The sequence below is a fragment of the Ciona intestinalis genome, unplaced genomic scaffold (genome assembly GCF_000224145.3).
Source record: "Ciona intestinalis unplaced genomic scaffold, KH HT000094.2, whole genome shotgun sequence".
In the NCBI taxonomy this organism is placed as follows: domain Eukaryota; kingdom Metazoa; phylum Chordata; class Ascidiacea; order Phlebobranchia; family Cionidae; genus Ciona; species Ciona intestinalis.
In genome coordinates, this window is record NW_004190416.2 from 236,068 (window position 1) to 259,549 (window position 23,482).

The 23,482-nt window shown below is 33.2% G+C and overlaps 4 protein-coding genes across 5 annotated transcripts in view; all 4 read left to right on the top strand.

Annotated features, from left to right (window-relative positions):
- Positions 1 to 13: 13 nt before the first annotated feature.
- LOC113475062 (zinc finger CCHC domain-containing protein 10-like) lies at positions 14 to 1,892 on the top strand. 2 transcript variants are annotated; one of them, XM_026838505.1, is made up of 4 exons: positions 14 to 314; positions 650 to 784; positions 1,089 to 1,124; positions 1,189 to 1,892. In XM_026838505.1, the coding sequence occupies exons 1-4, from the start codon at positions 261 to 263 to the stop codon at positions 1,333 to 1,335; spliced, it is 372 nt and encodes a 123-aa protein (XP_026694306.1). In that variant the 5' UTR covers positions 14 to 260; the 3' UTR covers positions 1,336 to 1,892. The 2 variants fall into 2 exon arrangements, with proteins under 2 accessions (XP_026694306.1, XP_026694305.1); XM_026838504.1 differs by having other exon boundaries at positions 1,089 to 1,892.
- Positions 1,893 to 14,330, top strand: LOC100177535. Its single transcript, XM_018815580.2, has 17 exons — positions 1,893 to 2,063; positions 2,409 to 2,484; positions 2,940 to 3,027; positions 3,670 to 3,750; positions 4,092 to 4,343; positions 4,862 to 4,960; positions 5,798 to 5,882; positions 7,066 to 7,169; positions 7,456 to 7,646; positions 8,028 to 8,220; positions 8,579 to 8,732; positions 9,352 to 9,556; positions 11,328 to 11,588; positions 12,116 to 12,307; positions 12,617 to 12,763; positions 13,180 to 13,347; positions 13,642 to 14,330. Exons 2-17 carry the CDS (start codon positions 2,410 to 2,412, stop codon positions 13,861 to 13,863), a joined length of 2,517 nt encoding a protein of 838 aa, XP_018671125.1. The 5' UTR covers positions 1,893 to 2,063; position 2,409; the 3' UTR covers positions 13,864 to 14,330.
- Positions 14,331 to 15,640: 1,310 nt separating this feature from the next.
- Positions 15,641 to 21,482, top strand: LOC100182223 (bifunctional polynucleotide phosphatase/kinase). The gene is made up of 14 exons (XM_002127361.5): positions 15,641 to 16,302; positions 16,732 to 16,916; positions 17,196 to 17,306; positions 17,445 to 17,522; positions 17,828 to 17,968; positions 18,204 to 18,287; positions 18,486 to 18,601; positions 19,013 to 19,191; positions 19,435 to 19,531; positions 19,659 to 19,752; positions 19,930 to 19,991; positions 20,221 to 20,330; positions 20,556 to 20,642; positions 20,965 to 21,482. Exons 1-14 carry the CDS (start codon positions 16,184 to 16,186, stop codon positions 21,143 to 21,145), a joined length of 1,644 nt encoding a protein of 547 aa, XP_002127397.1. The 5' UTR covers positions 15,641 to 16,183; the 3' UTR covers positions 21,146 to 21,482.
- A 531-nt stretch (positions 21,483 to 22,013) lies between these two features.
- LOC100183780 (signal peptidase complex catalytic subunit SEC11A) overlaps positions 22,014 to 23,482 on the top strand; it is a 5,725-nt gene continuing 4,256 nt past the window's right edge. The window contains exons 1-4 of the mRNA XM_026838503.1: positions 22,014 to 22,116; positions 22,391 to 22,500; positions 22,882 to 23,031; positions 23,247 to 23,424. Coding sequence (XP_026694304.1) covers positions 22,075 to 22,116; positions 22,391 to 22,500; positions 22,882 to 23,031; positions 23,247 to 23,424 — 480 coding nt within the window. The 5' untranslated portion in view covers positions 22,014 to 22,074. The remainder of the gene's footprint in view (positions 22,117 to 22,390; positions 22,501 to 22,881; positions 23,032 to 23,246; positions 23,425 to 23,482) is intronic.

The following is a 23,482-nucleotide window of genomic DNA, read 5'->3' on the forward strand; positions in this document are numbered from 1 at the left end:
ATGTTGTGTTTAGCTTGTGTTGAACGCTCTGTGTGGTTTTAGGTTCTTTACAGTGTTGTTTTTAGTACAAAACGAAGTTTTCATTGTTAGTGTGCAAGCTTATTATTTTTAAACGCCTAACATATTTTTTGTTGCTTTTTGTAGCGACTTTGTGAAACGTAATTTACGTATGGTCTTATACAGTAAAGGTATACAAGCAGACGAAGCACGGAAGCAGTATAACTTGATTAACACAGCAAGTCCGATACCCACAGCAAGCCATGTCCTCCCGGTGGATGGGCGTTTTGCAGCAAAGGCAAGCAAGTTTGTCAAAGGTAAATTAAATCTAATACTTTTTGTTTTGTGTGTATAGTGGGTTGGGGTAAGATCGTCCATGTTTTCATTCTCTTTATCATCCCATTTGGTAGTAAATAAAGAATATTTACAAAACCATGTAACCGTATTTCCACAACTCCAAAATCGCATTGTTAAAAAAAAAACTCAATAAGAAGAATAGGGTAATAAGTTCTAATGGAATCCATCTATACGCACATTACTTCTATATATATAATTGTTTTAATGGCCCATGTTTTACTATTGTTTCAGTTTCTTATTAACTGCTATTGTCATAATCTATTTAAAGCATTAAATGTAATGTTATATTGTTTAGAGTGATACTACATGTCAGAAATGTTTACAAAAAGGCCACTGGACTTATGAATGCAAGAATCCACGTGCTTATGTGCATAGAACATCTCGCACACAAGAATTGAATAAAGCTTTAAAAAGAAAAGCAGCAAACCAAGTATGTAGTTTAGTTTAATTCATAAAGTTTATAAGATAATGTATAGCTGGTTCTTTGTATATTATTACAACAGTTACAGTGTTTAAGTAGAGAATGCCGAGTTCAAAGCCCGATGCTGCAACCATTCACATTACATCAAACCGACATCAAACATAAGGAACAAAACTTGGGTGATAAAATAAATGATATTTCACCTGTTTCAAACACTGAGGTGACATGTCACGATGTCAGTGTCACCTCTGGGCCCCAACTTAACGGTTATGGCAAAAAACATTTTCTTAATCTTGGTATAATTTCTTACCAGGAGAACACAATAAAAAGGAGGAAAAGATCATCTTCTGTAAGTAGCGACTCTTCTTCTGACAGCAGTTCCTCCTCATCAAGTTCCTCTTCTTCTTCATCAGGATCAGGGTCATCAGGATCCTCAGATTCCGATTCCAGCTCAGGGTCATCCAGTGATGGAGGGGATGACTCTTCTTCTTCTTCGGGATCGTAATTCTTGTTGTTTGCAAACACTTTTATATAAGCAAGAAGATGGATTCATTTTATAAATGCAGGAGTGGCAGTAACAGTTACACTTTCAAAATCTGCTAAAAAAATCTCATACCTTTGGGTGTAATCAAAGACGTATTCTAACAGGGGTTGGAGCCGGACCCCTTCTTTTTCTAAACAAAAAGGCACGGGGACCTACGATTTAGGCCAGAGCTATTCTCAAAATGGTGATGTCTTATAGTCAGATGTCATCCATCATTTAAATATTTCATTTATTGGTCCAACAAAATTTCTAAATTTGAAGTATTCTCAGGATATTTTCATGTCATTTTAGTTCTTATATTTTGAAACATTGTTTATGTCTTGCCCTCTGTGTTAAATTTTACACTAAATCATAGAATTGAGAATTGCATGATGTGACTTATCTGCTTTGCATATTTGTATATATTTTTACAAATTCTTGGCTTTGTAATTTCATTATGAGACTTGAACCTACTTCTACTTATGTCATTGTTTTTATTTTCTTGCTGCCGTAGTGCCAGTTTAATATGCAAAATGCAATGTGTTTATGGCCAACCAACATATTGAACAATTTTTACCCCAATTTTTCTTCTAGGTGCCCAGTCTCCCTTTAGGTACTCGTTACAATGAACAAATGAAAGTAGGGTAGGGTGCAGGCTTGGTTCAGCAACACAACTTTAACCTTGGTGCTAATGTAAAGCTAATAACGGAAGCTCAGTTTGCTGCTTGGTGTTTGGAACTGAACAAGTTTCTAGCAAACGAACAGGTAATGTGTGTTCCTAGATTACTGAATTCTCTTGATTGCTATTACTACAGTAGCTTATTGTAAGTTTGGAGTTTGGGGACAAGTCTAAGTTTGCTCATTGGGTCATAACCCCAACTTAGCAATCAAACTGGAAATGTGTGTTCCTGGATTACTATAGTGGCTAGTTTTGATTGGTATAGCCGCCAAACTTGTGGTAGCAGGGTAGGTAGGCCTATACAGGTTTGTATATTATGTCAATTTTTGCAATTACCATTTTAATGTATAACATGTGTCAATGTGTGTTAAGTTAAAAGTTTCCGTTCAATTTTTATCCATAGTCTATCACAAATATATTTTCTATTCAAGAATGTTCAACGTAATGAAATCAAGTTGTGTGATGAAGCGAAGATCAAGTGGGAATTGGAAACTATTATTTAGCGAGGTTTGTATTTAAATGCTGGTGTTGTCTTACCCTTGTTTGTGTTATTGTTGGTTTATCCAATGTAAGTATATAGGTTGGAGAAATATTCACATTATCACATAAAGGATAAACTGCTACAAAATATGTTCAACACGCAGTAACTAATATATTTCTGCTCAACTGAAAATAATCAAGTCGAATAAATTCTATTCTGTTAGATATTTATTCGCCTAAATTGGGGTTATTATCTCTTACTCAAATAGAAGCTAACAGTCACATTCATACACAGACTTATTTTATATTTAAATACCAGTTCTCATACTTTACAGAAGGTATTGCATCCGCCCCCATTTATATATATATATATATATATATGCTATTTGTTCGTATTTTGTTATTTTTAGCCTATTTCAAGTATGTCACACCCTATTAGTAAATATATTTTTATTTTAAATTATCACAAATATTATTTTCAGGTGTTTTGCTGTAACTTGCGAGCTGATCCATTACTGAGCCCAAAGAAAAGTCTGAGTTATGAAACTTTCACATACAATGCTGCAGCAGGTGCATTATATGATATATTGACTACATGAATAATTCAGTGGGTTTTATGCGTGGTGGGCTTTCTTACATACAAACCCTCAAGGCAAACACACACATAGCACATACACTAAGATAGATGAATCAGCACTTTAAAATTGTTTAAATCAACGTATGTTCTATTACTGTGAGGAACCGTTGTTACCCTTGTTGTTAAAATACATTGTTTAAAAGTGGTAAAATAATAGTTTAAAGTAAACTAAATGCTGGTATAATAAGGATGTGTGCAATTCATTACTTTAAATCAAGACATTTTCCTATTAGAGTCCTGAGCATATATTGTTAATGTTCTAATTGAATTTAAGTGCAAATGAATAGTTTTTAATAAAATAAACATTGGTAGTCCATAATAGTTGTTTATGCCAACAGCAAGTAAAGCAAGCTATAAAATTTGGTAACCTTTGAGTCATAAATAAGCATAAACAGAAAAAAATTATCACCATTTTATATATTCATAAAAATTTTCTTTTTCTTTTCCTGAATTGAGTCCAGATTGTAGCCCACAATTAGTGCTTTGCTTTGCATCCATTACTTTACCAATTACCTATTCTATGCATATTTAATGTAATTTAGTTGTAATTTTTATAAAACTTGTTTTTCCAACAGAAAATGAAGACAATGAAGTGGACCAGTATGACGATGATAAAGATACAACTGCACAAAAAAGTGGAAACGAAAATGAAACAAGTATGTGGACACGTGGTATACGTATTCTTATCTTAAACATACAATACATGCCGCGTGTATTTAATTTAAGTCACACTAACCCTCCAGCAACTCCAGCAGTGGAAAAATTCTAAATAAAATATAAAACCTTTTTAAACCACAACTAAATAGTTTTCACCCTTTTTTAATAATTTTCACCTGTGTAAAGTATTTTTAGGAGAACTGTTTGTATGGATGGATTACCATTCATGTATACACCATTGTAAATTCAATTATGTTTTGGAAGAATGTTTTGACTTCCTTGAAAAGTTGAAGATATATTGTTTATCAATGCATAATCCTAGCCATAACCATCGTTGCAGAATCAATTGTAGAGCAACCGAAACCTGCGTTGGAGCTTGGTTTATCACCCAGCCAACCCAACGCACCAGCAGTACTCGCACCCTCAGATACAAATGGTTCACTATATGATGACTTATCCATCAAAGGAAAGCGTGATTCAAAACTTGCAAGTCACTTCAATTTGGCAGAAGCTACTTTCGCATCTGATTCTAAAAGCAGTGGAATCTGTAGCTTGCTTTCATCGGAACCAACTTCCATGGACTTTACAGAAAGTAATTATTAAATGTAATTTCTTTTTGAGTCTCCTTCCCAAGGATACACACACCCACAATAGTATCAGAGCGAGCTTTTTAAACAATTTTAGCATTCGCCTAATGTTACACTGGATTTAGGGGCTATCTGTGTCAGCCCAATACAACAGCATGATATGAGCTTATTTAAGTAATTTACTCTTATAGTTTTCATGCAACCATCCTTGAAATTAAAGGCAGCTATAGGAAACCACGTTACTTGATATATAGAAATCCTATAAAAAGGAACCTCATAAAAAGTGGTTAATGCAGTGTTTTGTTTTTTTCTCTTAAGTATATACTAGGTGGCGCGACTGCTTAGTTGCAAACGGCGACAACAATCGAGGCAATTGCGCCATCTAGTAGTTATATTTGTGGTACATATACCCAAAGACAGGATGCTGTTTTAGCTAACACTTGGGTACCATAACATACAATGTCACCCTTTACTTTCACTTTTGACTACTTATGTTATATTTTTACTTTATCCTTACAAACAGGTTTATCTCGATCGAAATCCACTGAGTCTGGCGTTCACTCTGGTGGGGAGAATGAGGTGGAAGAAGAAGATGTGAAAGTAACGGAAGCGTCTGTTGAGGGTAAGCTTATTTAATCTTGTATTTGATATAACCAGAGTTCTAACATGGTAACAGTTAAACTGTTGAGTTTGTTAAGAAGTGGATTAGTCAAGAGTTTCAATTCATAATCTGCAATCAATTGTAACCACAGTCTACTTCAAGTAAGAACCTTTTGTACCACAACACACTTTTATAAGGGTTAATGGAGCAAAGGACCAGTGTTATACTGACTGTCATTGCCCCGCCACGCAAGGGTTAATAAGTCAAATACGCCAACGTGGTACTTATAAGCTGGCACCAGGTGTATGAAACAGAACATCCATGTTATAATGACTGTCGTTGCCCCACCACACAAGGGTTAATAAGTCAAATACGCCAACGTGGTACTTATAAGCTGGCACGAGGTGTATGAAACAGAACATCCATGTTATAATGACTGTCGTTGCCCCATCACACAAGGGTAAATAAGTTATATACGTTAACGTGGTAACTTGTAAGTGGCACGATGTGTATGAAACAGAACATCCGTGTTATAACAACTGTCGTTGCGTCGCCACGCGAGAATACATAAGTTACATACGGGGTAACTTGTAAGCGACCACAAGTTGTATAAAAATGAACAAACCACCATGCAAGGATAAATAAGTTACACACTTGAACACTTGGTAACCCTTAAACTGGCACGAGGTGTATAAAAGGGAACAAACCACCATGCACGGATAAATAAGTTACATACTTGAACACCTGGTAACCCTTAAACTCGCACAAGTTGTATAAAAATGAACAAACCACCACGCAAGGCCAAGGATGAATATTAGGTAAGTTACATGCCTTTTTTCATTTATTGCATTACCCCAGCATCCGAAAACACCCAGAAGGAAATAGTTATTTGCGAAGATGAAGTTGATAAAATCGCAAAAGTTTTGGAATCTGTTGACTTAATGTGAGTAGATGTCATTTATTGATTAAGTTTCTATAATGGATTTATTCTAATGCAGAGTTAGCTACACTGTGCTATACCCTTCATATTATAAATTAAAATTGATTGAAATACATTTGGAAAAATTTGTTTCTGCTAACTTCAAAATGAAGTGTACACAGTTTATTTTAATGTGTTAATCTTTTAGTGCTAGCATAGAAAATAAAATATACACGGTTTACTTTAATATGAAAATATTTTAGTGCTCGCATAACAATAAAATAAAATGCAGTTTAGTTTAACATGCTTTAAAAAGACATTTAACCAATTTTTAATTTGATGTTTTGCGAAACCTTACTAGTTAAAAAACTATATCATATAGGTTCTGTAAACAATCATAAACTGTAAATTTATAATGACTGTTAAATCATACCCAGTTAAAAGCTATGTAGGCCCCTAATAAATAATCACTCATTAAGGTTTGGTTCTTACTTCTTAGTCCTGGTTTTAAATCAATATATTTTGCTTGAAGTTTAATTGTTTATTGATTAACCTAATGATGAACTGTCTATGATATGCTTTCAACTCTGTCAGGAAAATTTTAGCAGCTGTCAGTGTGATTGCTTTTGGCATTCTGGGTGTTGAGATAATGGGCCAACTCTGACCTAAACCATATGCTTTTCCCTATTGCTCACACACAGGATAGAATAAAATCTTATTTTGCATATTTTAAAGGCATAAAAAAGTAAAAAGCCTATATTTCCCATATAATTATAATACCTTTAAAGGTATAAGAACTTTAAGATTTTTTTAGTTTTATAATGTTTAAACGTTTTAAGTTTCCACTTCCGATTTGCCATTAATTCCCATCTCTTTATTCTTTTCATGGAAACTTTCCTTATGTTACAACATTCAAGCAGACAAAGGAGTGTCTTTATGTTATTGCAGCACTGAAAACAGTGCTAACATATAAATATATAGATTATAGGGGTAAAAATACTGTGTAAATAATTATGTATTAAGTTATATATGGATATAAAATACTATATAAGGATATACACAATAATATAGTGCTAAGAACATTGCTAATATATAAATATATATATTATAGTAGTGAAAAGTACAGTGTATATATATTATATAATATATAATTATATATATATTATATAATACTTTTCACAAATAAATTCACCCAATTTTATTCTAGTGGTGAAAACATTGCTGCTACCACCAGTATATTAGCGCATGCTATTGACGTCGATGAATTGGAATCAAAACTCTTTGAATCGGCAAGCATTGTAGCACCAATAGGTCAGTTTGATAAATTTAGTCATAACATAATTTTAGCTTTCAAAAAGTAGGTTTTGCCTATGATAAAAATGTCAAATTAGTTTATTTTAAAGTTGTTACCAACAGTCACTTATAGCCAGTAGAAGCCCAATTTTTTAAATAAACTGCTGGAAACTCCCCATGTATTTAAGTTTTTAATTTCAATTACAGTTAGAAAAAAATGGTTTAAAAAACACAAAAAAATCTAGAGTTTTGTCTTCTTTAACCTACCCCCTCGCATATGTAACTTTAACCCTTCCCCTTACAGTGTGCAAGCAAACCACCACAGATGAGGAACTCCTTCAAGTCATCTCGCAATGCTCGTCACCACTAGATGTCCTCGCATGCGTCCACCTTCACTCAACAACACTAAGCCCGATTTTATCAGTGGCTTGCATTCACCACATCTATCTGAAAACTTTGGCAAAATATCCACGCAACTCAACAGAGTATAACAAGGTACTGTTGCAATGAAGCACCTCCAATCTACATTCTTGGTACCTCGGCATCTGTAGCTGCAAGCCATCGATGTTTATAATACAAGCATTGAATAACAATTTGTAAGATAATTTGTTGGGACACGAAGTCTCTGTATAAGTTGCACAATAGAACACCTCATTTGTCCCCTTATGAGAGGGTAAATAAGTCAATATTAATGTAATTCTCTAGTATTAAGAGTGCTGGTTCTTTAACTGCTGTTTCTTAATAATTTAAAACGTTAAAAACAAATTTCTTCTTTAAACTGGTCTGGCAGTATCAAAAGATTAAGAAACACTGGGTTGGGTTAACTACCTTGCTTTATTTGTTTTATTTTCCTCATTAACCTCCTCCTTCCTGCAGCTCTGTGGTGAAGTTCTAACAAACCGTGATTTCCGTGACCTTGTGTTCATTATTGAGACAAACGTGAAGTTCATGAACAACTTTGCCCTGCTTACTGCAGCATCTGACTTGCTCTACCTGCGTTTAACACTAAAGCAATCCACCATACCAGTTCTGTTGTCGCATATTGAATTTGAAAGCATGGATTTAGATGGTAAGAATGTCACAATGTTTGTAGTTCTGTAGAGTTTACTTGCCAAGAGTTGGCCCATTACTTTGAGTCTTTAACACTAAGGATGCTACTTAGTTCTAAAAGCCTAGACCATATCAAAAGAGTCAATACTTTATTATTAAATTAAACATTGTTTTTTTCCTATAAGTTTAGCAAGTCTTTTTGAATTGCACATTTTATCTAAAAAGCTGTACCTCGAGGGCTTTACAAATTTGAATTATATTGTCACATTAAACTCCCTCTGAAAATTCCAAATCTTAAAAGCTGTACAATATATCTTAATTTAATGTTATAAATATTTACACTATTTTTCCACCAAAGTCATCAAATGTTTCCACAGAGCTTCGTTTGCTTGCAAGTTGCCTCCACACCCCCAACATATCATTAATCAACTCTGAATACATGTATAATGTATCGGCATCAGTTGCTATGAGGTGTATTGACCAAATACAAGATCTATATACACTCCTTAACATCATGAAGTGCTTTGGAAGGTAAAATTTAAACATTTTCTGTTAAAATGTTGATTCTCATTAAGATTTGAATAAATGGGTTATTAAAACTTATTTATCTTTGCGTGGCGGGGCATTGACTGTCGTTATAACACAGGTGTTCTGTTTCATACACTTCGTGCTTGCTTACAATATAAACCCCTTGTTTTAAATGCTGTAACAACAGCATAATAAAGTATATATATATCTGTTTATTAATTGTATTATTTAGTTTCAAGTTTCTAATGATTATTACTTCACAAAGATTGGTTTGTTATATAAACTAGAATAAGCTTCCACTGTGATGCAACTTTCCCTAATGTGATGTAATAATGTAATTAGTTTGAGGGGCTGCCGATTTTAATTCAATTCCCTTGAAGCGCAGGTACAGACTCAGATATTAGATTAATTCAAGGCCAGATATTTAAGTAAAACTTTATCCATTTCAATATTTCTTGTAGAATAAAATAAATACAGAACAAATTTAGTACAAACGTTATTCTAATATATATACATGTAATGGTATTTATCAAATATTTTTGGCTCTGCTTGTTTGTAAACAGCAAAGTACAAATTTTGTTTAAATTGCTATATCTCAAATATAAATCCCATTATTATTAAGATATTTCACAAACGCTGCAAAGCGCAAGTGTGAGGGAGGAGTGGCCGGTTTGTCCACCGATCTTGAGATGCTTCATCCAGATGGAAGATCTATGGCTGCTCATATGTTTGATGCGTTCTATCGTATGGAGCACGCACCAGCGAGGCCATTGCTACAGAAAGCAAGCGATGCTATTACAGATGGGAATATACCAGTCCAACCACAGGTTTGTAAACATAACAGGAATTTATAAGAGTATATGTATATAAATATAACCTATATAACCTAAAATAACATAAGTATATGTCTTTATTGGAAAGATAGAATTAGTATAAGCAATATAGAGAATTACTAGCAAAACGAAAGGTGTTAAAACCACGCTACTGGTAAAAATCAATTGAAAATTATCGAATAAAATACTGTCACTGCTAAACCCATGATACAATATAATTAAACTAAAATAAAACCTTAAAAAAATTTACAAAAATCGTAAAAATGAAATACGATTATTTTGGGAATGATTTACTTTTGGAAGCAACAAACAACAAAACATGTTTCATAAAATATGCCAACCAGGCCATGAACTATTTGTTTGTTGATGAATTGAAAGCAATCTGGTTGAGTTGCTCATTCTAATTCCCATTAGGTTTGCTATTGATTCATTGATTAAAGGCGTGTGTGATTAACCTTTCCTTCACCATGATGCTTACCCATTGATTAGGCCTCTTGTGTTGCTGCCTTTGTACAATGTTGATTAATTACATTATGTCACTTGGTGTGATTTAAAAATCGGTTTTGAAAGACAGCATATGTGTGTGGATGGGCAATACAGTTGGACTACTGGCCTGTTATATGAAGTTAATGAACTAGGAATAAATAAACTCTGTATCTAAAAGTTTTTCTTGCTTTTAAATGTAGATGCTGCATTTATTCGGTCAAACTGGTAAAATGCAAATGGGGTAGCTGTTTTTTTATTGTGTAACAAAATGAATCACATTGAGTGATATATCCTAGACATAAACCAATGAATCCTGAACAAACGGGTAGAATCTGAAATAAATCAATAAAGTTTGAATAACCAGTAAAATTTGGGAGAAACCAGTAAGATCTGGAATAAACTGGTAAAACTTAAATAAACCATTAAAGGCAAGTTGTTTTGTACAATTGGAAAGTCCCACCCCACAGCAGATGTTATGCCAAAGCTTCTCGTCTGTGCATCTTGTTTGAATGAATAATTTAGTGCTTGCTTTATTGACTGGTTTCTTAAGTAGAGGTGGATTTATATTCAAGCCTTCTAAAACCTAACGTTCCACACTGTGCAGTTCTAATCAATATTAGGAATCAATTAGGAATGAATGGCTGTATGGGGATTTCTAACTTTTGCCTAAACGATACCTAAATGGTATTCATTATATGCAATTATAACAATATATACAAAGATAAATGTGTGAAGTATTCTAACAGTTTAAAAGTATAATAATAAATAGTTGCCTATGTAGGTCTAAGTCTATATTATTTCTATATAAAAAAACATTCCGAATATGCAATTTTCTTTTATATATAGATATGCTATGCATAACATTTTCACTACCTCTTCCACTAAAGCCATGTGGATGACACATTCATGCATTATACATAGAATTTCTACCAAAACATCCTCGAGACAAAGATGTCTATCTCATAAAACCCATATGCTTCTTGTTCTAATATTATAATGATCTTATTTACATTTAATGCATTACATCTATTTATATATAAAAGTGTTATAACAGCTGTTGTTTACCGTTACTTTCTGTCTTTTCGCTTATATAAACTTTTTTTAACTTTGTTACTGTTACCAGAAGTGCAAAAATAATTACTGGAAACCCTGCTGTCTCGCTGTATTGCAAACAAAACATTGGTCCTTTATGATCAAAAATAAAACAAATTGCTAGAGGATCTTTTACACACTTATAATATGCCTTGCAGCAATATTTTAATCCCACTCTTTATTGCAGGATATATCAGCTGTTCTTCGCTATTGTGTGAAGTTTGGTTACACCATACATGGTCACAAGCTGCTGGATGTTTTAAGCAATGCTATTTATGAACGTCTGCCCTTTGAACATGCTTCACAGTTCACAACTAATGTGAAATGGTTGACGGTGTTTTATTATTACAACCAATCAATGTTGGAAAGATTTGTAGGAGCTGTTAAGAAGAATATGGCAAACTTAGACTTTGTTGCATTGAGTGACATACTGGATTCATTGGCACAGGTTAGAGCTTGGTTTAATGCGATTTCTGTTTCAAGGCATAAAGTAATATTGACTTCTTGGTCCCTCCGGTATAATAAAATGCAATAAATGTTTGCATTTTAAATATAATTATAAGCAATCTATATGGAACCTGTTTTATATAACACATGTTCTGACTGGATTCATTGGCACAGTTTATAACTTTATTATAATGATATATATTGCTTTTGCTACCAGGCATAATGTAATGTAGACTTTTTGGCTTGCTATTGCAAAATTTTTTGGGATTTTTGTCTGGTAAAGATTGTGGTAAAAAATGCATCTTGAAAAATAAATATATGCAATGTATGAAACCTGTTTGATGTAAATTGTCATGTAATGACAACCTATTGAAATATTAATATGTTCATAAAATAAATATTAATAATGTTTATAAAATAATTACTCTAATTTGATTGAAATTAAAAAAAAGATAAAACAAATTACCAAAAATCGTAAATTGCCGCCGTTTTATTTAAAACTGTTATCGCTAAATATTTATTCCTTAGGTTTACTTTTTGCCCAAAAACGCAGAGGAATTCTTTGAGCAACTTCACATGGAGATGTTACGTAAACTACCAACACTTAAGACAAGCCATGTTCATAATGCTAACAGGAAGTTGCTGCTCACTGCTTTCCACTTCGCTGTGTTTGGAAGATATCCTGAAACTCTTATTAAGCTAACATTAGAGGATAAGCAGGTTGTTTAACTTTATCAGTTCTATTTCTTCTGTATTGATCTGATTCTGTATTGATATGTGTTGTTTGTATTGTTTTTTTTTTGTGTGTTTTAAAATGTATGGAAATTTGGAAACATTGTAAGTTAGCACTCTGTCTATAAATACATTTATAATACCCCTACACGGTGGTTTATGATTTAGAGTATAAATACACAATTTGTATCTCCATGGTGTATAAGAAACCTATTATATATGAATACACCATATGTATCTGACATGCATGTTGTAACTCAGTTTCCTAAAACACTAACCACGCCCTTTCTATTGTAGTTCATCAACAACAGAAGTGGTTCAAGATTTTTCATGAAAGATCTTTGCAAAGCAGTTAGCATTGAGCGACCTGACCTTTTGCCTTCTTCTATTCCATCTGATTTGTTCATGGATGCCAAACCACCACAGATATATGCTTTTGAGAAGGTGTGTATCTCTTTATAATATATAAAAGCTATATATAAAGGCTTGCTGCCAGACATATAATGTAAAAGTATTCAATATAGCATTAGCCCGTTGTTGCTAGATAAATATAAACATATTGTAAAGCTCTTAGAAAATTTGGTCTTCAAAACAAGATTTTTATGTCCTTTTTAATGAAGCAAGATTACAAAGAACATAAAATTATTATCCTGATGGGGCGTCATCCCAATTAAAGCCTAGATATTAAAAAAAATATTCAAATATATTTTACCATTACCTACAAAGTTAAATACTTGGTAACTTATATAGCATGCACGGGTGTATGAAACAGAACACCTGTGTTACAATGACTGTCATTTTCAACCACGCAAAGATAATTAAGTTAAATTTATTCATCCATTAACCCCTAACCTACCCAGGATGTTCGTCACTTCCTTACAAACTTGGTTGGTGGATATCACAACTACAACTTAATATCCTCCCCTGTTCGTAACTTCCCAGTGTTCCTGCTACGTATGAGGTTGGATGGTGAGCTTCTACCAGCTACACGACATCCATCTTTCATCCCACCGCACATGCACCAGATGGTAAGGAAGTTTTTATAGTAATTTTGTTTAAGGTCAAGAATTGGTATTGTATTCTGTCCGTACTCCAACCCACTATAAGCCTTTTTTTTCAAAGTTTCTTGGTCGATGTCCCATTTTAGACACTGAAACTGTAATCCACTGCCCTATTAATAAAATAGTGTAAGGTAACATACTTTTGTCTGTTTACTCCTTTGCAGAAGTCTTTTAAAAGAGTCAAGGCCTTAAACAAAGGTTGAAAAATGCTCTTTTTGTTTCTTCTGGTATGTAAGTTTAAAATATTACATTATCACACAGATCCAAAACGTGGCTGTGGTTCCCCTCCCAAGATCTCGTTTCTGCATTGATTCTCGCCACGCCATCGGCAAAACACGGCTAGTTCTTCGCTTGTTGCGCGCCCAAGGTGCTCGTGTGGTAGTGGTCCCTCACTTTGAGTGGGATGGTCAGTCCAGCGCACGAAAGCTAAGTCTTCTACGCACCAAGATCTTCATGCAGCGAGCTGATGACGTCGTCGAATAGCATGTTTCTCTATTGTTCTATCACTGTCCTATCTGTTGTTACCTTCATCTTATGCCAGTTTAAAGTTGGTTTGGGCACTGGGGTGTAACTTTAGCCCTTAATAGAAACTTGTATGTTTAAATTCCCATTTTAACTCCGCCAAGAGTTGAGTTTTAGCTAAAATCCAGATTGCAATGATGCCTTTGATATCTGAATTCACTTGTAGCTCCTGATGATCTGATTCTAGAAATCCGTTCCTGAACTACACCTACTTTACCTACCGTTTAGTAATAACTAGGTTCTATACCCCAGTTTCCCACCATGTTATTCTGGCCTTGTTTTTTGTTGTACTACTGCCAACTTCAAGTGCAAATATTGTACCTTCTCTATGCTGCTATACTTATTCTCTATTGTTCTACCGCATCAGTGTTGTCCATCCTGCACCCCCTGTGATGTTTCTTTGTTAAAGATAAATGATGTTCGTTGAACTTTGAGTCCATTTGGTTTCAAATTTAAACAATTTAGGGTTACTATCAGAAAGACCTTAGAAGGCAAATGGTCTGTATTGCGATTAATATTAGGACTCCCAGTTTAAAAGGACAATTTCTAGACCTCAAGCAAGAATCTCTTTGACAAAACTTTCATACAGTGGACCTACTCCCAAGTGTTAAGTCCAGTCAAAAAAATCAAGGCAATACTTCTAGCAAAGAGGTTTAACGGTTTTAATTTCTTTTCTTCTATTATTGCTTAGCAAAACTCATTAGTCTAGTAGTATGTTCACAGACTTAAATATGAGGGAGGCCACTTGTATAACGAGTTTACCAGTGGCCTCTCTTATCTGTGGTGTGGTATCGATGTACAGATTTAAACAGTCTGGATTCTAACTAGTTCATAATAAGAAACTTAAACTCGTGTATGGAATGTTTTTTTGTAAAACCATGGTGTATGATGCGGAAGAACACCCGTGTTATAATCCGATTAGACATATTTTATATCCATGAAAAGAAACTTACTTAGGGATTTTTATCGGGATTTTCCCATCGCGATTCGCGCTGCAAAAAGACAAGTCTAGGTTTGTTTGCTTTAGGTCAGAGTTCGTATGACTCTGCTTTAGGTTACTCGCGGCGCGGTTATTTGTGTTTGGATACGTAGTTTTAGTTGGTAGTAGTAGTCTTCATATTTTTAGTACAAACCCACAAAGTAACATACGTGGTAACTTGCAAGCGGGCACGACGTGTATGAAACAGAACACGCCTGTTATAACCAGAGTCGTATAAACACCGAGTAGTCCAACTGCCGTCTATGTGTGTCCAAAATACAGCAAAAGTGGTGACTTTGACAAAGGGTTTAAACGAACTTGTTAAGTTTTGTTTGTGTTTTCCTATTGTGGGAAGGTGTAAAACAGCTTCTATTTACCTTACCAAACATTTTTTAGAAAAAATGTACAAATATAGCCGCATTAAATAACTAAAATGTCGCAAATCAACCGCTTCTAATTCTAATTTTTGACTTTTTTGACACAGAAAACAAATAACACATGTTTTTTACATTTTTCAACCTTTAAATTTGTTTTTAGGCCCAAGTTTTTCTGTAATTTACCGAAAAACATACATTTTCCCTATACCTACTGTGTTATTTTGGACCCAAATTGCCGTTCAATTTGTGTTTTACGTAACAATGGGTTGGACTACTCGGTATTTCTATGGCTCTGGTTATAACGACTGTCGTTTCTGCGATTTTCAACAAAAAAGCTTGACGTTATTATTTTATACCACTCCCATATTATGTACAGTTATTAGCACCTTGTATATAATATATGCACTGTTTTACAGATCCCTTTATAATGGATAGTGAGGTAAAGGTTGATGGTCGTCTCATTGATGTAATAGACGAGGATTGGATCAATGATGAACTTCCTGTAGAAGACATCGAAGTTCCTCTTGATGAACTTCCAGAACTAGAGCAAGACAATGGAAATTCTCATGAAACAATTAAAGAGTTGGAGAAGAAATGGAATGATGATAATTTGCAATCGTTGCTAAGCAACAATGGAAATAGACAATCGTAAACTGCTTTATACTGTTAAATTAAATTTTCAGATTATGTTAATTTGTGTGAATTACTATTTTGTTCTGTTTTCCAAATGCTTTGTTTCAATATAAATTTTTGATAAAGAACTTTTTATCATGCTATAAGCTAACAGTGGTAGATATGTGGCTGTCAGTTTTTCCAAATAAACACAAAAATCATTTATTTAAGCCCGGCACATATTTGCTTATTATTCATGCAACGCAAATATTTAACTTAAAGTGATATTTAAGACATTAACTGTTACGTAACAATGGAGATTTATCTACAATGTTGTGACGGTCACCATGACGATATATTTTTACCTGATGGACAAGCTGTTGTGGTTGGTCGATCAGAGGCAACAAAAATAACCGACAAACGCTGCTCAAGGTAAAAATTTTCCCTTTGTCCCTCCCTTCCCTTCTTTTAGCATTCAGTTTCCCTCTATACCTCCTTTTACTGTCCAACTTTTATTATAGAAAAACAGTATCCCATACAAATTAATGCAATGCATTGGTGTAATGTTAAGGGTACCTAGGGCACCGATGACTTGAAAAAGGTCATCCCATGTTTTAGCACCCCAGTTTCATACCTTAACTAGGTTTTACCGTGTATTCATCAACATAAAATAACAGTATAACTTGTAATAAATTTCGCGAATCTGACCCTCATCTGATGTACATATAGTTGAACGATTCTTGTATAGTAAAATACAGTAATGATCTGTAACAGTATGCTTTATTTTGAATTTTTTTTTGTTTAATGTATAATAAACATCTAATGTACAAGTTTTCAGCTACATTACATTTCAATTAACAGAAAGCAGTTGGAATTAACAGCTGATTATTCAAATAAATCGGTCACTGTCCGTCAACTTGGTTCTACACCAGGATGTATAGATGGGAAACCACTGGACCATAACAACATAGCCTCGTTACATGAGAATGAAACTTTGTGCGTCGTGCAAAAAGAATTTCCACATAAGCTGCTTTTTGTTACTAATGGTATGTATTTGTTCTTTATGTGTATATATTACAGACTTGTTCACAGTTATATGTTTTGTATAGAAACTGTGCTATTTTGTCTTAAGCTATCACGCTTCTTTGACCAATTAAATGTAATTTTCTTTTTAATCATAAGCCCATTTCAACGGCGGCTGTTTGTCGCCATATCTTTTACTCCACATAAATTTTTTATCATGTATAAAACTTCTATTAGTTTCATTACAAATAGAAGTTATGCTTCGTTTTTTGTGTTTATGTTTAACAACATTGCATTAATAGACAATCAAGGTGAAGAAACAACTTCAACATTAAACAAAAAAAGAACATTGACAGATTACTTTGTGAATAATAATGTTCCCAAATCAAAGAAACTGAAAAAAGATTTAAAAGGTGAAAGTGATTTTGTGTAATTTTGTTTTATATGGTTTGAGAACATTTACGAATTTTTCTGCACGCCTATGTTAAGTCGGTACAAAATTTTTTATTCTACTTCTTTGTGAAATAAAACACACTACGCTTCTCATACAGAAGATAATATTGAAGAAAAATTAAAACAATTACAACAACAATCCTTCAGTAAACCGAAAACGGATACCAAACCACCAGGTAGTTATTACATAACTTGTATGTACCTTTTGTTGATTCTAATCAATTTATCATTTAAATAAAACAGTTCTTATGATACAAATAGATTTTAATCATTGTTTCTATCTTTTCCCAATATTAGTTAGAAAGGCCTGACTGAGAGATTTTAACCATTTCTTGCATTTTTTTCTGTGAGTACATAATTAATTAACAATAACATATCCTATCCTTGCACTTCAATAATAACATGACATCCATTTAATCCCCAGTTTCCAATACCATATAGTAATAACAGAGCTTTAATAACAACGTATATTCCATTTTAGTTTCCACAACAACCAGCCAATGCGAGATTGGTTGGTCCACAGTCGACCAAAGTATGTTGGTGTATCAGTCGGAAGGTTTGAAACATTCGTCACAGGTCGTTGCATTTGATCTCGATTCAACTTTAATCACTACTAAATCAGGTACGGGCGTTCTAGTAGTGGGTAGACGACTCTGGTCTAAATCTGTTCCAAATTTAATCACATTTAAAATTGAATCTATTTTTATGTCCAAGTTAGTTCTCTATTTGTAACATTTGAGACTAATTTTATATTTTGTAAATACCGATCTGATGACTCCTAAACTATCAGTGTTTGCTATCCAGTATTCAGAAAGACCTAAATTTATTTTTTTGTTATTAATAATGTTTTGATTAAGGTAAAACATTTGCAACTGACTATAAGGATTGGAAGATAATGTTGGGGGAGATACCGAAGAAATTAAAACAATTGTCAGCAGAAGGTAGGGTAGTAGTTTGGAATTTTAAAACCAAACTAATCTTAATAAACTTTAAAATTTGTTTAAATTTTTTCTTAAAAAAATTATTTTGTTTGAATTTCTCAGTTTTGTTTACTATTAAACTTTAAATTCATCTCATTCTGTTTCAAATGAGTATCACAGTACGTTGTATGTTGTTGAACTTCTAGCAAATATTCTTAGGTGTAAAAATTGTCATAATTTCGAATCAAAACGGGATTTCTAAAGGAAAAGTAAAAGAAGAAGATTTTAAGAAAAAGGCAGAAGCTGTGGTTAAAGCATTGGGTGTTCCTTGTCAGGTTAGATTATAAACTGAACTCAGATCTTGTGTGAAATTTCCATACAAAGGGGTGTACGGTGTGTTCTAACCTTTCATGGTTTGTGGTTTAATTTTATTACACTCAACACCTATGCCACCTGCTCTATCAATAAAATAACTGTGATTGTAAGTGTATTCAAGCCTAACTAGAGGTAAATGAATAAATGAATTTAACTTATTTATACTCGCATGGCGAAGAAATGACAGTCGATAAAACAAAAGTGTTTAATTGTATACACCTCGTGCCAGCTTACAAGTTCTTACGTAGGACTATGCAATTTTGTGGGTGATTAATTCATTCTACACAGGGTCCAATGACCAGAAACCTAGATTTGGTTAATGTATTCACTAATTAGGTCCATCTACAGTTCAATCATTCTATAACGCCCAGGTCCTAGCTGCCACAAAGAGATGTAAATATCGTAAACCAAACATTGGGTCTTATAACTGGCTATGTGACTATGGTAATGGTGGAATAAAAGTTGATGATTTTACCTACGTGGGGGATGCAGCAGGCCGTGCTAAGAACTGGGAACCAAAAAGAAAGAAAGATTTTAGTTGCAGTGACAGGTGGGTTATTAATCTTACTCTTGTTGGTTGCGGGAAGGTTTTTTAAATATTGTTGCCTGCTCACCCACTTTCAATGTAATAATTGAATTTACATAGTTATTCCCAATAAAAATTCAAATAGTTAGCCACCAAGGATAACTACAAGCTGGCACGAGGTATATGAAACAGAGCACCAAGTAATAACGACTGTTGTTTTTTTTCTATGTGTGAATAAATAAGATACGTTCATTCATTCTCACACAGGCTATTTGCATTAAACCTCAACGTTCCATTCTTCACACCAGAGGAATATTTTCTCAACCAGAAACCTGCCAAGTTCACACTTCCAGAATTTGATCCGGTAATCTTCATTTTTGTAACTTTTTTAACAATAACAGCCAAAACGATTTGTAAACCAGTTTGTGGATGGCCACACTAGATCAAATAGCAACTAATTTAGAGATTGCAATAAATTCCGTTTTTTACAGAAATCTTTAAAAAGTTCGTCAAAAGAACTTACTTCAGTTGGAAATATTGTGAGCAACCAGCAAGAAGTTTTGATCCTTGTTGGTTATCCTGCTTGTAAGTTTGTTTTCTAAATAATATCCCAATTATTTTTTTTTAATTGATCAAAACCATTTGCTACTATCACACTGGCTGTATGTGTGCATAAGCTGACTGGATGTTGGGGGTCGTGAAAATCTGCATATGGCATAAAAATGCCACTGACATAATGAAGTAACTTGTTTATCTTACCAGGTGGTAAATCAACATTCACCCGACAACATTTGGTTCCTAAGGGTTATGTTCAGATTAACAGGGTGAGTTGAAAATTAAAAAGGAATCCTCAGCTAAATAAAACTATTTTGTTTACTTTATGCAGCATAATAGCTTTTTGTGAAGTTTATCCCATTGAGTATAGTTATTCGTTACCTCTTATATGTTAAATAGAATGACAAAAAAGACAATTTCTGTAAATGAAAAAGTTAATATTATTGTTTAAAAACATGATTATACCCAACCCAACATTTCATGTTGATATATTTTCAGGACACCTTGAAAACTTGGCAGAAATGCGTGGCAGCTTGTAAGTCAGCTCTTGCATCAGGTAAAAGTGTTGCTATTGACAACACTAATCCTGACATTGAATCCAGGAAAAGGTGAAAGTTTGATAAATATTAAACATAGTTTCAAAAGTTTTTGGTAATATTATATGTATTAAAGATAATAATACAACTTAGTATGGAATTTAACCGATTTATTAACTTGTAGTCTGCAGCTAGTTATTTTGAACCAGTAAAGCTAAATATAAATATAACAAAAAATACTATTTATTCAAAATTTTAGATTGGCAGTTTTTGCTATTGTTTATTTACCTTGTACAGATATATTGACTGTGCTAAAGAAAGGAAATGTCCATGCCGATGTTTGTATTTTGATATTTCTATTGAGCATGCATTTCATAACAATAGGTGAGTGCATATGCCACATGAAGGTTATTTTTATCTGGTGAACAACTACTGTAGCTTGCTTGGGTATATCATACATGACAAATTTAAAAAAAGGTTAATTAATATCTGTTGTCCAAGTTTTCAGCCATACAAAATAAACTACATCCACAGGCTACAAAGTTACATATGTGATTGTAAGCTTATAAGCGAGAACTTGTAAGCGAGCACAATGTGTTTGAAATAGACACACATGTTATGACAACTTTAGTATTGAAATTGAAGCCACTGAAATTAAAAGGGCAAACTTCATTCCATATTCTGTGTAATAATCTAAAAACTTTAGATTTCGTGAACTAAGCGGTACTGCTCATGACATCATATCTTCAATGATAATTTACTCTCATCGTAAAAAGTTTGTTGAACCGACTACCAAGGAAGGTTTTGATGAAATAGTCAAAGTTAATTTTGTTCCTTCCTTTGAAAACAAAGAGCTTGAACGAATGTATTACATGTATAATGTTTGATTGTTCAATGTGTGATTCCAATTAATTTATTGATTTAAGTTTTAGTTTATAAAATAATAAAAGCTGCTTCGATTTGTTTTAAATATATATCTGATTCTAAAAAGAATCCATTTTCTTTATGTGTAATCCAAAGTAAAAAATTAGACGAAGGCACAGCATATCTAATTTACAATTAAAATTTTTTTTTGTTACAATATGTCAATTTTAATCTTTGCATAAATGGAAAAAATAAAATCATATCAGTGCTTTCTATTTACTTCTTTGGTGCATATATAGTAGTTAATTGTACTCTTGATCTGGCCGAAAACATTACCAAATAGAAAGAAACATACATAAATATTTGGCATTATTAGTAGTGGGATGTACGTAGATTGCGTTCAGGAACATATTACAAATGTATAGAAATGGTGTGCATTGGAATTTAATGTGTATTCACCATAGTGCTCTCTTTGGGAAAGTACTACGGTGTTCATTTATCTCGATATCTCAGTCCCCGTTAAAGACATAATTATCTGATCTTTATAAACAGAATCGAGCCTCAGTGCTGCCATGAATTAATTAAAACGCGTATTCCGTAAGTTTTTTGTTAAATTATAACGTAAAAAGTATTGCAATAGTAAGTACTAATATGTTCTTTACACATATATCTCTTAAATATGTCTACCTAAAATACAATTTACCTTAATTGAGCAAAATCAGAAAAAGATGGAAAAATAAGTGGCAGCACTGCATATAGTTGCGCGTGTTACTTTATATTTTATATTTTAGCAGCACCGTTGCAGTAAACTTTACATGTATATCTTAAATTCTGTTATGATTATTTGCTTGTTTACATACGTTCTGTAGTATTTGTAACTATTTTATTTATATTTTATAGATCCAGGGGGCCTGCGTTTATTTAAAACTAAAGAAAACACACAAATATCAAGATGGAAATGTTCGACGATTTTAAACGAATGAATAAACGGCAGGTAAGTTTTTTGGATTTAAAATCAAATAACTGTCGCTAAATTGTTGAAGTTATATCAAACACATGTGAATATTGTGTTAGGTTAAAATTAACCTAATTAGTTTTGAAGTTCTGTTTTATCCAGGGATGTTATAACGACTGCCGTTTTACGTTTATTTACTGTCATTTAACAATGTTGTAAATTGATCTGACCTTAACTGTAATCCAAGAGACAAAATAATTTCATTCAATTCAAATATGCAATAATTTTTTTAACACCATCCTTATTATTGTAGGTCTACTACCAAGTTCTCAACTTTGGGATGATAATTGCTTCTGCCTTAATGATATGGAAAGGAATGATGGTAGCCACTGGTAGTGAGAGTCCTATTGTTGTCGTTCTTAGGTTGGTATTCAAAATATTTTGTTGTATGTGTTTTATGGACATCATTTAACATTTTGGCGTATTTGCAAATTGCATTATTCAATATCTAAAATGTCAGTTTGTATATTTGTCTGTTCTGTAATTATTTCATTCACTACATTAATTAATAAGGTCCGCTGATAACTATGGATTACTACATATTAACAATGTCACCCCAGTTTTTTTTAATATTAAAAAAAAGTTTTTTTATCATCCAACCACACAGTGGAAACATGGAGCCATTGTTTTTTCAAAGAGAGAACTACAGGTTTAACTGTATTTTGAAAATGCCAGCCCAGGTTTTTTTAATATGTATAAAATAACACGATGCCTTTGCGTTATTACCATTCAACCATAACGCAGTGGTAGCATGGAGCCAGCATTTTATCGAGGAGATCTTCTGTTCCTTGGTAACGATCGTTCCGACCCAATTCGTGCCGGAGAGATTGTGGTTTTTAAAATCGAGGGTAGAGACATTCCTATAGTGCATCGGGTGATAAAAGTTCATGAAACGTAAGTTTAATATTAAATATTATTAAATTTGTATCATGTTAACTTATAAATTTATGATGTGAGTTTGATTTCTTTTTATATATATGCATTATTTACTTTATGTTTAACAAATGGTTTAAGTGACTAAAACGTTTGATTTAAAACCAACTGTTGTACACACGAGCTGTAATATTTGTTTTTTAAATCAATCCCATTTCGACCAATAATATTTCCAGCCACGAAGGAAAAATCAAGTTTTTGACGAAAGGAGACAACAACGAGGTTGACGATCGTGGTTTGTACAAACCTGGTCAGTTATGGGTTGAGAAACATCATGTGGTTGGGCGAGCAAGGGGGTTCGTTCCTTACGTGGGGATGGTTACTATTATCATGAACGATTATCCGAAGTTAAAAGTAAGTATACTAATGTATTAAAACTTCTGTTTGTTCTTTTATTCATTCATTATGTAAT